The sequence below is a fragment of the Ophidiomyces ophidiicola genome, assembly GCF_022830035.1.
Source record: "Ophidiomyces ophidiicola strain CBS 122913 chromosome Unknown scaffold_7, whole genome shotgun sequence".
NCBI classification, from domain to species: domain Eukaryota; kingdom Fungi; phylum Ascomycota; class Eurotiomycetes; order Onygenales; family Onygenaceae; genus Ophidiomyces; species Ophidiomyces ophidiicola.
Window position 1 is genome coordinate 155821 of NW_026054647.1, and position 14334 is coordinate 170154.

General features: G+C 47.5%; 6 protein-coding genes and 1 non-coding gene across 7 annotated transcripts; 1 reads left to right on the forward strand and 6 right to left on the reverse strand.

Annotated features, from left to right (window-relative positions):
- Nucleotides 1-90: 90 nt before the first annotated feature.
- LOZ57_002450 (uncharacterized protein) lies at nucleotides 91-454 on the reverse strand (the record flags this gene model as incomplete). The annotated part of the gene is made up of 2 exons (XM_049251521.1): nucleotides 91-189; nucleotides 239-454. 2 exons carry the CDS (start codon nucleotides 452-454, stop codon nucleotides 91-93), a joined length of 315 nt encoding a protein of 104 aa, XP_049109326.1.
- A 264-nt stretch (nucleotides 455-718) lies between these two features.
- On the forward strand, nucleotides 719-1680 carry BCP1 (Mss4p nuclear export; the record flags this gene model as incomplete). The annotated part of the gene is made up of 3 exons (XM_049251522.1): nucleotides 719-784; nucleotides 838-1074; nucleotides 1132-1680. The coding sequence occupies 3 exons, from the start codon at nucleotides 719-721 to the stop codon at nucleotides 1678-1680; spliced, it is 852 nt and encodes a 283-aa protein (XP_049109327.1).
- Nucleotides 1681-1787: 107 nt separating this feature from the next.
- ARO7 (chorismate mutase aro7) lies at nucleotides 1788-2746 on the reverse strand (the record flags this gene model as incomplete). The annotated part of the gene is made up of 3 exons (XM_049251523.1): nucleotides 1788-1865; nucleotides 1923-2619; nucleotides 2676-2746. The coding sequence occupies 3 exons, from the start codon at nucleotides 2744-2746 to the stop codon at nucleotides 1788-1790; spliced, it is 846 nt and encodes a 281-aa protein (XP_049109328.1).
- A 1372-nt stretch (nucleotides 2747-4118) lies between these two features.
- On the reverse strand, nucleotides 4119-5981 carry LOZ57_002453 (uncharacterized protein; the record flags this gene model as incomplete). Its single annotated transcript, XM_049251524.1, has 1 exon — nucleotides 4119-5981. One exon carries the CDS (start codon nucleotides 5979-5981, stop codon nucleotides 4119-4121), a length of 1863 nt encoding a protein of 620 aa, XP_049109329.1.
- A 1407-nt stretch (nucleotides 5982-7388) lies between these two features.
- On the reverse strand, nucleotides 7389-7462 carry LOZ57_002454. The gene has a single exon. It is a non-coding gene; the product is annotated as a tRNA-Arg (tRNA).
- A 439-nt stretch (nucleotides 7463-7901) lies between these two features.
- Nucleotides 7902-10129, reverse strand: MDV1 (Mitochondrial fission protein; the record flags this gene model as incomplete). The annotated part of the gene is made up of 5 exons (XM_049251525.1): nucleotides 7902-8177; nucleotides 8227-9056; nucleotides 9123-9320; nucleotides 9373-9982; nucleotides 10037-10129. 5 exons carry the CDS (start codon nucleotides 10127-10129, stop codon nucleotides 7902-7904), a joined length of 2007 nt encoding a protein of 668 aa, XP_049109330.1.
- Nucleotides 10130-10738: 609 nt separating this feature from the next.
- Nucleotides 10739-12208, reverse strand: LOZ57_002456 (uncharacterized protein; the record flags this gene model as incomplete). The annotated part of the gene is made up of 2 exons (XM_049251526.1): nucleotides 10739-11529; nucleotides 11581-12208. 2 exons carry the CDS (start codon nucleotides 12206-12208, stop codon nucleotides 10739-10741), a joined length of 1419 nt encoding a protein of 472 aa, XP_049109331.1.
- Nucleotides 12209-14334: the final 2126 nt, after the last annotated feature.

Below are 14334 nucleotides of genomic sequence, written 5' to 3' on the forward strand. Positions count from 1 at the left end.
AGACACGTCACTCCACTATCCAAAAGATCAAGAAAGAGCTCTCAATCTGTCAGTTATTACTTGCAGCTGCAGTATTTTACAAGGACGTGTTTATTTCTGCGCCTTTTGTCTCAGCCTTTCGTAGTCTTCCTTTCGAAGCTCAGCATCAATTTGCGCCCCCCGAGAGGGCTTGTTCCCATGGAACAGAGCCTAGTGCTTGTCAATGAAGGGCTCAAAACTGTCAAAGGCCGCAGCATACCGGAGCTAAGGGATCCTTCTTCACTAACTCTTCATAGGTTGGTGACCCGGTGCCTTTCCGGGACTTTTGTTCTTTGCTGTGCGCACTGCCTCTCCCGCTAGATGCTGGTGGATGCTCTCTATTTCGCCGGGCAGCCGAAATCTCTTCCCGGGAAATATTCTTTTGAACACCGTCCTCATAAAGCGACGGAGCTCCAACATGAGATTTGCCGCTCATGATGATTTTGACCTTTAGAGAGGTGTGTTATTTTTCGGTCTTCCGCTAATGGGGTAAGTCGAACAGTTCGATTGAAGGTGGTGCACAGGAGTGACATCATCAATCCTAACTCCGCCGATGACTAGTTTCCATGACTAACCAATCAACTATACGGTGTCACGTGCCATGCTATATGGTATAAACTTGGGACGGCTAGCGATATCCTCAGTTGAGTTTTTTGGTTTTTGACTGCACCTTACCCTCCACACACCGCGACAGTTCAAAATGGGGAAGCGAAAACAACCGAAAGATGCCGATGTCGACATGGACAAGGATGAGAGCAGCGGCGACGTGAGTTGCAACAATCTTAGCCTGAGCCCCCGCGTGTCTGATGTGTGAATCAGGACATGGACGTGGTCAATGTGGAATTCGAATGGTTTGATCCACAGCCTGCAGTCGATTTTCACGGGTTGAAGGTGCTGCTTCGGCAACTTTTTGACACCGATGCGCAATTGTTTGATCTATCGGCCCTCACCGACTTGATACTATCCCAACCACTGTTGGGATCTACTGTCAAAGTCGACGGAAATGAAACTGACCCTTATGCCTTCCTTACTGTTCTCAATTTGCGGCAGCACAAAGTGAGTCCTAGCGTAAAGCCGTAGTGAAGATCTGCTCATTAATATGATTCGACGTAGGATGTACCCGTGATAAACTCGTTAATTGAATATGTCCAGAGCAAATCCTGTGTACAGCTCTCACCTATAAAGGAGCTCCTTTCTCAGACGACTTGCCAAATTGGCCTGGTTCTTACTGAACGGCTCATCAATATTCCCCCCGAGGTCATCCCACCAATGTACACCATGCTCCTTGAGGAAATTCAATGGGCCCTAGAGGAGAAGGAGCCATACCAGTTCACACACTACCTCATAATATCAAAGACTTATGAGGAAGTTGAGTCACAGTTGGATATAGAAGGCAGCCGGCCGCAAAAAAAGAAGAAAAAAGGTAGCAATGGCAAACCAGAGGTGTTTTACTTCCACCCGGAAGATGAGGTTTTGCAGAAACACGCATTGTGTTGTGGAACATATGAGTATACACACCAACAGGCAGAAGGACATTCTGACTCCAAACGTGCATTCCAAGAATTGGGGATTCGTCCTCATGGGTCGATGATTTTAATCGAAAGCCAAAAGTTTGAAACGGCAGTAAATGATGTTAAAGAGTATGTTAATTCATCATCCTAGTCTGTTTCTTAAGGTATTCCAAGTTTATCATAAAAACACGGCTCGAAAGAAGAGCCTTGACTCCAGCCATAAAATCCCGTAGAAGAACACTGCCATCGTCATCGCTGTCATTCCCATTCCGTGCCTCGAAGGCGTTGCATTAAATATTCAACTTCCACGACTTTGGTCATGGGGATCACAGCATGCTGCAGTCATCTTTGTTAGCCTGTGCTCCTATTCCCACGAGCCATGGCAGAACCTACCTGGTACATTGACACAACGGCATCCACATCGATCTTTGAGTTGTTGTCATCGGGGTTTGCGGGGTCCTTTCCGTAGGTCGTAGCCTTAAGCCGCAGTCGCTCTAGTACCTTCTTTTCTACCTCAGCGTTCGTAATAGCATCATCTATTCCTTTTCTATCTGCTGCTTTGATTAACCTGACGAATTTCTCCGGTTCTTTTTGGAACTTTGATTCTGCAACGAATTTGCCGAAATGGATCCTTCTTGTCAACGCCTGCAAGCAAAGAATGTCGCAAGTTGCAGCAGATCCGTAATTCTCCTGAGTTTCGCCTCGATCCTCTTTTCCTCCAAATTTACCATATGCGTTGGGCAGAATCTCATTGACATATCTCGACTTTATCATACCGCTGATATTAACGTCATTCTCATGTAGAATTTTTGGATATTTGAGCGGCTGGAGGATCGGTTCTTCAACCACCTCTGGGAAGAACGGGAATTCATCGGGGGACTGGTAGCGACGGACACGAGATTGAATGCGTTCTGTTTCACGGAGTACCCAGTCCACCAGACTCAACTCGCTGTTGGGGATATTCACTCCGCCTGGCACATAAATTCGAGGATTGAGGGGAAACTGGACGCGCTCAATCAAGTGGAATGTTATTGTGTCTTCTAAACGTCTTGTAGGCGTAGGGCAACTGGTCAGCTCGCGCATTCGTTGACTCGAAGGCCGTAGTAGCCCTAGCGCCCTTACGGCATGCAGGGTTGTTTTACTCACATTAATTGAAAGCGAATATTGTCCAAATCCAGAGCCTTTGAGGCATCCGACAGGTCAATCGCGGCGTCCATGATTGCGTTCCAGTAATGGCGAGTACCAACACACAAGTGCACTGGCACAGCTTGGCTGAACTGGCGTTTGCTTGCAAGTTGAGCTTCTCTCGCATATGATAACCAGCCAGGGAGGCTCGGGCTACGGAGCTTAAGCACAAAGTTAAGCAGCGCGGAGCCACCCTGTCACTGGCGGGAACCCTAGCTCCTTAACTAGTTGGCAGCGGCATAGCCCGGGCGCCGAACACGGAGCGCAGCCTTCAGCTTCTCGGCCCTGCAGTCAGTCACTTGCCAATCGCCGTGAGCCTATAACAAAAGCACGCATTGTGAAACAATACGGAATGCACAACAGAGTGGCCATCGGGATGGTGTTCGCATTAACTAGCCGGTGTTTTCCAGCATTATACTGAGAAACATGCTCTCAAAATTTATAGCCTTGAGAAAGGCCTTTGTCGATCTGGCCACAAGGGTCTTCTGTGCTTTACAAGAGCAAAAGGGTTCAAAGTCCCAAATCCCAAATCCCAAATCCCAAATCCCAAATCCCAAATCCAAAATCCAAAATCCCAAACTTGCCTAAGAAGCATCCAGAATCCATGAGATTTTATCTAGCAGATCCACATCTCCTGCTCCATAAACGCCGTTTCTACTCCGTACTAATCGAAAAATCATCAATCATCGACTACTAGAATCCACCAACACTCTTTCCAGTCCAGATATTCGCCAGGCATGATCAGCTTGACGCGTAAGCTGTGGGCCAATTGAAGGATACATTTGTAGATAGAAGCCAACCCTAGTTTTTGCGCCCTCCCATCTTGCGTTGGCGATGTAGATGCATCGAAAATTCTCGCTCCACCATCCTTTCAACAGCCTAGGGACTTGACTTAAACTCTCGTAACTAGTCAGTTCATGAGACCGAGATGGGCCCCGCATTCGTCCACGACCATTGAGAGTTTCGCCCATCAAATTTTTCGACTACCCTAGTAATGTAGGTGACCTCGTACAGATTGAAAAATCTACGACGACCTGCCACTGCGATCATCTGTTAGACCCCGGTTTCTGTCGCAGTGAGCATTCGCAGAACGATGGCGTGGTTGCAAGTCAAAAATACAACGCATGTACCATTGTGGCAAAGCTTCCTTCACAGCATAAGACGGTGAGAATACTGGAGGTTTGTGGGTAAACATACCGGGACGGGACGTGCCAAACTTGAAAGGTTTCTCATTTCGGATGTGGGAGACTCAATTATCCGCTCCGCAATCCCGTAGAAGGAGGGAAACCATCAGATGAGTTTCCACTAAACAACTTCAACCGGGATAGAAATTCGAGCTTGGTACAACGGATTGCGGGGTCATCCTATATGCGATAGCACAATAACGAGCCGAAGAACACGAATTTAGACGTGGCCGTGCAACTTCACACGGTACAGACAGGTATTCGACGACCCCCAGTTCGACTTGATCCGCACTACAGCCTTCTTCGCGCGAATGTCTGGCAAGTCAATGACCACGTCCAGTTGGAATTTCTGGATATTCTGCTTCGCATTGATATTGTACTGAAACTTGCCAATACGATAGAAGCTTCGACCGAGGTCCTCGTCAAGCGAATAAGCTGTCTCCGGTTCGTTCGGATAGACCAAACGAAGAGTCGAGAGAATGTCATCTCGCTGCAATTCAGAAAGAGGCTCCGAAAAGACTTTGTTCAACGGGATCGATTCGGCCAGCTTCATGCTCGCTGGCGAGGGCTCATGATGAGCGGTGGGAGAATTCATTGAGGTAGACCGGCCAAAAAATTCAACCCAGAGTTCCATATCACGGGGTGCTGATTCTGGTTCTAATGTTGCCTCCTTCTGAATGTGTTCAATCACCACTTCATCTGGCACTAGGGGTCGACCTAGGAGAACCGCCAGTTGGACTTCATCAGGGTGGTTATGAACACACCAGCAATCCCCATGTTCCTCCCAGCGAGTAAGCGCGGCGATCGGGGGGTTTGTTTTCTTTCGTCCAACCGCCTTATCAGCACCACGAGCTAGTAAGCTGGGCCGAATTTTGGTGGTCAGGTACGGATCCACAAGAGCTCCAACGCCCGTCGAAAACCAATTGATTTTATGGGGCACCAGAGATTCGTCGACTGCTGGCCATATCGCCTGCTTGATATGAGGCAGCCGTTTATTCCACTCATCCTTGAGCAAAGCGACTTCTCGCGACATTTCACTAAGGCGTTGGTCAACACCTGCTGAAAGTTTGTTCAGCGCGTCGGTATATTGGATAGGCGCTCGATGAGAACCGCAAAGTGGAAGCAGAATATTGCGTGAAATTTTCCCGCCGAAGTCGTCTACCACCGCAAACGTTCCTCCGAATGCAATTAGCCAAAAAAAGACAGATATCCACACAATCTGGCACACGGTGACCCTCTTCTGAGTACCAGATGTCACAGGAGCGAGAGAACTTGTAACAGGAGAAGGGGTGGTTTTCGTAGGCGCGGGTACGGGGCGCGGAACAAGAGTATCACCATCTGACTGAGGTGGGGCGAGAACTGGAATTTCACCAAGTTCTGGAGTTAGCTGGGTCGAAGCCGTTAACGGTCTTTTAAATCGCAATTCCTCTGAAGGTTGAAGAGTGGGTGGAAGCTGCGAGCGACCAGAAGGGCGAATAGGGGGAACCGCAATTGGCCGAATGGACGCGGCCGTATCTCTCGGTAGCCGGTTTGGAATTGAGCCACCACTAGATGTGTTATCTGTAACGGATACGCTGACGCCTCTTGGATCGCCAATGACATAGCGCTCGGTGTTCCAGCTAACACTGGATTCCTCGATGCTGGGTAACACTTTGTCTCTGGGTTCTTCGGCCTCTTCAGATGCTTCTCGAAGAGAATCAAGAAGCTGATCCTCAGGCGTGGATTCGCGCGTTTCTCTCCGACGACCTCGTACTCGTCGTGTGGGGGATGCAGACTTTTGGGCTCTAGATCGAGTCAACCGGCCAGTCACGGGGTGCGAGAGTGCAGCTTCTTCTAGGCGCTCAAGATCTGTCGCGTTTGGCTCGATTGGATTTTGTGTGTTAGAGCCTACTCGGGTTGCCTCAGTTGGCGGGCTAGTCCGTAGCCGTCGAGGAAAAGAAGGGCTCCCGGTAGCACCGTAAGCAAAAGAGTGCTGTGTTTTTACTGGAGGAAGGGGGGAGCTGTGAAGTGTGCGAGAAATCGCAGGCCCGGTAACCTCCTGGGATGCGGATCGTCCGCGGCGCGAGTTACGCGTCTCAACCATATCCAACTATCGGGTGGCGAAGACGTAGCTATAAATGAAGATGAAAATGGCTGAAACCAACAGCAGATGAGAGAGTGGGTTTCAAAGTCTGAGCGTATAGGGAATGGAAAATACGCGTAGGATCAATTAGCTAGAATCGTAATCAACAGGAGCCGGAGACCAGAACGATTGGCGAGCATGTAATATAGTATTGATGGGATCAGGTTGGTTTCCCGCAATCCAGTTAAGGAATTGAATCAGCGGAAAGCAAGGAAGAGAAATGCCCTATAGCATTAAAACACTTAGAAACGGATGATGAGCAAAGAGGATGGATTTCAATTTACCTTCAGCTGATTGTGATAAATAGTAGATGCTCTCTATAGCAGAGTTGACAAACAGAAATCGTCAGTTATGTTAATAGGGTAACAGGGTGATAAGGCCAAAGATTCCTTTCGCTCTTTCAGCTATAGCAGAGTGATTCAGTTTATGGTTCTGCGACTAGTAAAAGTGGCTAAAATGGTAAATGCGTTTCAAGTAAACAAAACTGGAGAGAGCAATAGGGAAACTGAGAGGGAAATTTGGAGATGCTGCTCTTGGGAAGAGAAAGTGAATAGAAGAAAATATTCGCGGAAAGGTATTAGTTATAGTTGCATAATAAGAATTGGGTACTAGTGGAAGAATGATTGGCAAAGGAAAAAACAATGGAAATTCATAGTGGGATGTAAAAAAAAACACGTTAAGCGAGCTAACACGGAACTCACCTACTTCAAAATACATACTAGAAGCCCATAGAATGTAAAGGCCTGAAGGGACGGAGCTTCCCACAGCCACAAAGAAGTACCAGAGAGCCTGAGGGGGAAGGGTACACCCTCCCGGTGTAGTGCCACAAAACGAGCCAAGTCAAAACAACCAAATACCAGGGTGTAAAAACCCAATATCAGGCATGATTTTATGGCCGAATTCAAAACTAAAACAACGGCCTGTTTGTCAGGAGACAGAGTTGTCGTGTCTGCCACAGCACGGGTTTGCTGCTAAGGTTCGGATATCAAGGGGCTAGCAATGAGCATAGGGGAATTTATATATGCAGAGCAGGCAGTTGAAGGTGAACTGGTTGGTGGTCCAGTGTGCCAAATATCTCTCCGTAGAAATAGTAAAAAGGTAGCTTGCTGGGCGAAGCTGCCAAAAACCAAAGCAAGACAGGACTAAGATGCAGTGAATTGCCAGGGGGGGTATCAGCACAATAGCCCACGGCGGCCACAATGACACAAGACCATCCAAACAAAAACTCTTTATTCCCCTAAGCAATCTGCCTCCAACCCCCCAAAGCCAGCTCAGCGCGTCGCGAAATGCGGCTGTTGTTGTTTGTCGTCGCGAAAGCGCTAGTCCCGATGCGGAGTAGCGTCAAAGGCCGAAAAAAAGACAAAAAAATGACCCTGGCAGGGCTCGAACCTGCAGATCTCCTGATTCGTAGTCAGACGCGTTGCCAATTACGCCACAGGGCCGGATTTGACAGCCTCCATGGGAATACATAGCCTTCTTGTACTGAGTACCTGAAACAACATTCTTGCAGAATATATATTTAGATTTATATATATTAGAATAATTAATAACCAAACTTATTGCATATACTTCTTTCAGTGCTTGACGAGTGGTTAGTATCCACACTCGTTACGGCATACTCAAAAGACCATAGTGTACATTAACTCTAGACTCAATTGTCATTAGGGTTTAGAATTCTTCCGTGCTAAATAAAATATATATGAACTCCATACGCAAAAAGCAGCTTATAAGGAAGCGAAAAAATGCTGCCATGTAGCCCCTTAGAAAGGCCCTCCCGTTGGATATATTTTCATCATGTCCATATATTCTGATATTACAATACCTACCCCTTCCAAATACTGTGTCAGCGGCGGGAAGATTGTTAAAAATCACGGTTATACATCAACACGTCCAGATTCCGATAGTTCCATCTTTCCTACCCTCTGTCAAATATCCATCCTTGATCCGAACCCGTTCAACTGCTGCCGGGGTATTACCTTCTTCCTCTGCAGTTACCCCGGCACCGCAATCCCAATGGCGTCCGTCAGCCTTATCGTACACCTTGACAACATCTTCTCCCACAGCAGAAACTATCCGACGTGAGTCAAACATCATGCTAGTCACGGCGTGGTCATATGCATATGCATCATATATTGATCCCGTACGCAGGTCCCATATCTGCCAAGTGTTAGAAGACATATTAGAGAAGCGGAAAGAAGTCTCATACCCGTATACTCCGGTCCAAACTGCCGGTCACTAAGTGAACATCATCGAATTGCAGGCAAGATATTGGCCCCGTATGGCCAACAAGACTTCTGTGGACTTGACCACTCCGCAGATCCCATAAACGAACCATTCCATCTGCTGTTCCACATGCCAGTGCAGCATCAAAACATTGCAATGCGCCAACAAAGTCTGCAGATGCGTCCGGAAGTCGGCCTGCCGGCCGCCATTGAGCCTCTCCTCCTCCTATTGCCGACGACGCCTGAGCGGCCGCCCACAGAACGTCCAATGTCTGGACGCATCGGCCTTTGACCAGATCCCATTGCCGTAAGGTTTTATCAGCAGAACCCGATATCAGAGTATCACCACGGAAATGTAGTGCAGTTACCTCATCAACGTGTGCTTCCAGGCAAAACAGAGGGCATTCATCCATGCTAGAAGGGGGAGGCGGCGGGGGTTCCGCTGACGGATCTTCAAAACCAAGCGCATCGTCGTCGTCTTCTTCTTCGTCCTTATTTATCCGAGAATCTCTTGGGGCATAACTTGCACGGCTTAGATCCCAGAGTCGTATCGATGCGTCCATAGAACCAGTAGCCACAAGGTTATCATCGACTTGTAAGCACCTCACAGAAGCATGATGTCCTTCCAGAAACCCCATACACCGACCCAGATTTAAGTCCCAAACTCTTACAGTATCGTCCAAAGCTGCACTGACCATGGTACCAAAGGGAACATCAAAGTCCAACGCGGTTATCATATCATTATGTGCTTGTATTTCTCTAATCATGGAGCCGGAGTCAAAATGTTCGTGCAATATAGGCATCGACCTTTTTCCTACAGTAGAATCCAAGACATTAGCTTCTATTAAGCAATAGACCAATGAAGAATTAGGGTACAAACTCGTTCCCTTATGCCTCCAGCTTTTTGGAGACGGAATCTTTTCATAAATGGACTCGGACATGAACGAAGCTTCCGCTTCTTCGTCCTCGGCTCGATTTGATGTTGTTTCTGTATCCCTTGTCCTTGGTGTTGACTCGCCGGGAATAGGCTCGTCAGTGCTTTCTTCCATGTCTTCAAGTTTATTATCCAGCTGCACCACTACTCATCGACTCGTTAGTCATGGTAAGTATGCGCGGGCAGTTTTTCTTACACTCATGCTCTAAGTCTGCTTCATCCATTTCCAACCCAGCCAAACGATCTAGAACAATCTTTCTCATATGATTGAGATTAGATATCTTGTTATCTATCTCGCGGATTTCGGCGCTGCACATATTTTTCCGTGTTCCCATCAATTCAAGTCGCTTGTTCAATGACTCCCTCTCTCGCTTTAATGCGCCAACAGTGTGAGGTAAGGGACGAGAACCTTTTCCAGAGTCTTCTAATAATTTCTGTCCACCAGATCGACGTCTTCTCTGGCCTTTGCGAAAATCGCTGTCATTTTCAGGCAAGGATGCTTGAAATCCTTGAAATAAAGAATATGTGCTTGTATCCTCCGGAATATTGGCAAGTAGGTCCTCGGGGAGAGCGGAGAGCGCACGATACTGGATTTCCGACGTTGACAGCTTTGATCGCACGAGATCTGTAGGAGTAGTTTGTGCGAATGAAAAGACCTTTCTCTGAACCCCCGGGCGACGCAATTCCCGTTGGATATCACTCATGGCGCTCTGGTAATGGGTGGTAAATGTCGGGTCGGTTCTCGGAGCCATTAGATGGCTTGCAGTTGTCGTGACCTTTCGGCCAAAAGCCTCCAGGTGACGGGACTTGACATAAATATCAGTGGCAGGACACAAATGCTCTCAATGAAAACCAATTACAGTTAATCCCGTCCCCAGCATTGAGCCTTCTCCATCGTCTTGACTGGCAATAGACCGGCCAGAAGGCGATTCGTTGCGCAGATGGGTGGCCATAAATCAAAGCTTTGTTAAAACCATACAAATAACCCAGCCCAAAAAAAGAAGATCAAGACTCCAAACCCAGGAGTGCTAACTTATCACTGTCCATCCGCACTACTTCTCATATTACAGCATAAACTTGTCGAGGCATTCATGGCATATTAGGTTCAAGTTTGCTTATGTAAGTGAATTTAACTAACTAGTTATTTAGTTAACTACTTCATAAGAAAGCACAATTAAAAAATATATACCAACTAAATGAAGAGTTTCACCATCCTTGGGTTTTCTATAAGATCCTATTTTTCTCCTAGCAAGTTATCTGAGAGTATTTATTTTGCAGTTACGCAAGTAACTAACTATTTTTTATTATATTTTCTACCAGCGCTGCCAGAGGCAACTGAGTAGAACCTTTATGTCAGATTGATGGTAGTTGGATCTATATGCTACTGCAACAGGAGCATTCAAGCTCTTAGATGAAGCAAATTGCCAGCGATGCCAACTTTTCAATATACCCTCTGTTTAGAAATTCTGAAATGTGATGGGAATAGAGAAAGTAATGGCTGCGGATACAAATATACACCATAAAGGGAAAGTCAAAGGACCTATAATATATGATATTGCAACTTAGGCGGAGCATGTTCTGCTGGAACTAGCCAACTTTGCGCGTTCGAAGGCGGGCAAAGCCCATTTAACCATCCATTCAGTCTCCATCACTTCTTCAACTGTAAGCCGTTGTCCAGGTCTGAACATCAGCATTCGACGGATCAAATCAAGAACAGCGGCTTTCTCATCCTTGTCGAATACGCCCATGTATGGCTTCAGTTGCCTATATTTCTGGACCCCTTCTTGGAAAGCTTCTTCTATTGCGGGCCAGACGTACCGACCGTCTTTGGGGTACTGACACGGATCAAAAAATTGGTCTCTTTCTTCCCATTTATCCCACCATTCTGATGGCATTGGCCCAAGAATATCGATCCGTTGAGATATCATTTCATCTTCCGTGATAAATTCACTGCTAAAAATAGCCTTCATGCCAATAAGCTCCCATATAGCCACACCCAAACTCCAAATGTCTGCTGCATATGTCAGTGGCCTGTGGGGCTCAAATCGAGCTTCGGGGGCTCTCATAGATAGTGGGGTGTGGCAATCCACTCCATAACGAGGTTCTGCAGCGGCAAATGCTTCTCCAAAGTCACCCAGAAGCACCTGTGCATCGGCCAAGGTAAAGTCCCAGGCAGTCTTTTCAAGACTGAGGGGTAATACTGCTTTAGTGGGTATGCTGAGAGGAAGCGAACCCCCATCACATCTAGTAATGGAAACCGTTTCTGGCTTCCCGTATTTTTCATAGAACTCTTCGATCGACAGTTCATCGAAACTGAAAGGGAGAGTGGCCAAAACATTACGAAGATGAATGTCTACTATCCGTTAAGAGACTGCCTAGCAGGAATAGTTTCATTTTCACTGACCTCCATGGATGTAGCCTCGTGTATGAAGAAATGCAACGGCGAGTGCGAGAGAAGCTGATATTGCTCGCGCAACATCAATCGGAAACAAGCGACTGTATGATGCATCTCGGAGATTGCACCGTGCTGGAGTCATGGTGTAACATTGGTGTGCACCATTCGGGCCATTGATCTTGAATTCATCCAGGAGAACGGTTATTAAATCACGGCCTCCTGAGTATTTGGCTGTTGTAGAGAATGGGGGATCTTGGGCCGAAATTTTTCGAAGAATCGTTGTTTCGCGTAAGCTTGAATCTGCGACGTTGATTTTTACAACAACGTATCGGGATAGCTGGATGTCTCGAGCAAGCCACAATGTCGCATATCCTCCAAACCCCAGCTTATCCACAATGTGGTACCGCCTGTGCAGGATGTCCCCAATCATGATGGGGTGGTAGCCTCCAGATTGATATCTCTCTAGAGCTTCCACGCCGTTGATCCAGACATATTTAATATGGGCCTGGTTTTGGGGTGCTTGGGCGGCAAGTATATCTTTTGCAGATGAGTGGTAACGAACAAACAGCGAGGTGAACAGGGCATGAGGACTTTTCCACTGCCAGGCCACAGAGGCTCTTATGCGACACCGCAACATAAAAGTCAGAGGACAGGTGGAAAACTAAGAAAGGACCTGGAAATCTTGTAGTTAGCCAACTATGCATAGAATCCAGCTAAAGAAGACTTTACCAAGTGAAATCGGAAAATTAGCTATCTATGTACCAGTTAGTAGGTTCCGCGTATGGAGTTAGCCTGGGGAGGGTGCATGGTGTAGTTGGTAAACATCTGCAGGAATCCTTCTGGCACGGCCCGGAAAAAGATCATGGGTTCAAATCTCAATATTCTCAAAGGCATTTTACTAACAGAGAAGATTTCTCTCTATGACTGACTGCTGAGAATTCGGAAATACTCTTAGGGTGAGGAAAGTAGAGATTGCAAGGTTAGTTACGGAGGACACGATGTAGTTACCTAGTAATTGGTGTAGCCAGGAGCACTCGCTGACGGGGTAGTTAGTTAGTTGACCGGCTAACTACATAACTAGGTAGTTAGTTGGCTGGTTGACTGACTGAGCTGCAGGATGTGCTCGGCATCACGACAGCCATCTTTGCAGGATCAGCCACCAGCCATCAACACCGTCTCTTCTGGCCTCCCCCAAGCGACGCCCCCCTTGCCAAATACAGGGACCACACGACGCTTGAATTCCTATCTGGAAGAGCTTTGCAAGCGCTGCGGTCTGCTTGCTGGGTATTCGAATTCGGCTCCTTCAGCCTGGCCTTCATGGCCACGTTTTTTTCAACAAAGAGTCACTCCTCCACGCAATGGCGACTTTGTTGTCATGGCTGTTATGTATTCTATGCAGTATCACACTAGAATGTTGGTACGAGTAACTGGGCTGGAAATTGAGGGTGCAGGCCATTTCCACCAGCAATGATGACTTCCACGGACTCGCTGAGCCAGCCACAAAGCCGTCAAGCCATGATGGATGCACCCGCGGTTTTGTTGGCTGGCATTCGCACTTTGCGTTGCTCTACGGAGTAGTTACTTGGAAGAACCCAGTTTCATTTGGTGGGAGATGTTTAAGTTAGGGCGTTTTCCGAGGAAAACCGCCCATCCCTTTACTTGCACTTCATATAGGCAGGGTGCCGCATCCAGAGGGCTATCTCCGCTGATCGGTCTGCACGCCATTGTGGCAATAATAATATGGCTGCTGCTGCTCTGAATGACCAATACATGACTTTCTATCGGGGGCTGCTACGACAGGCGGTGGAGCGACGTCGACCGATCCCCATCTCGATGCCGTCACGAGGCTGTCTCATGTTTTCCGGGGATCGCTGCCCGATAATATTTTCATTATATTAATGTCCCTTCTCAGAGTGTCATCCGGCCCGTTATCTCCACGTTCTGGTGATATCACCCTATGAAGCCCCGTCACCAAAAGAAAATATGCTCAACCGTGAAGGTAAAAAAAGGAAACTCAACAAAGCAACCTTCATTTATCTGTATTGTTGCAGAAGCAGATCTGAATGATTCTAGAAAGATTATTTGCCGAGTTGTGGAGGGTTTTCCAGGACAATGGCAGATCAGCCCCAGCTTCTCTGATCAGACACCGCCAAGCTGATATCTGAGGCACCAGCTGAGAGTTATCCGGTTTCCCTTCCAATACCAACGCTGGGCGTTTGATACCCCCCTCACAGAGTCGGTAACCTCAGCAATATGAGGCAGGCGGGTCTCGCTTACTCTGCCACTTAAGGTCGTGTGCAGTGGTAAAATCAGCCTTCTTGTGTGCCAAAATCGCCGCCGGTTGGGTTACACTGTTCTCTGTTGCAACGCTGATCTCCCCGTCGCAAACCGGGATGTTTTACCATCGGTTCGGCCCGACCTTCTGGAATATTCATTATTGCTTTTCCACCATGCTGCGTACCAGAGCCATCTTGAAGCGGCATGGCATCTTGCTAGATTAGCAAACACCTGGATCACTGAGATGTTAATGTGGCTAAAGCATCTAACAAAATTGCCACCTGGCAATACTCTTTTACTACGAATTTATGCCTTCGAGAAATAATTTCGAACCGCTGCTTCCCCGAGGTTGACCCTTGCAGGTCCACAGCCATTTCAAGGCGCCAAATTTTGCTGATTTGCGTTTCCTGATCTGCCACGAGTAACCAGAACATGGTCAGCCCCGGCTTCCCCAGTTTAACCTGCAGGGCCAAGTGCACTGTAAAT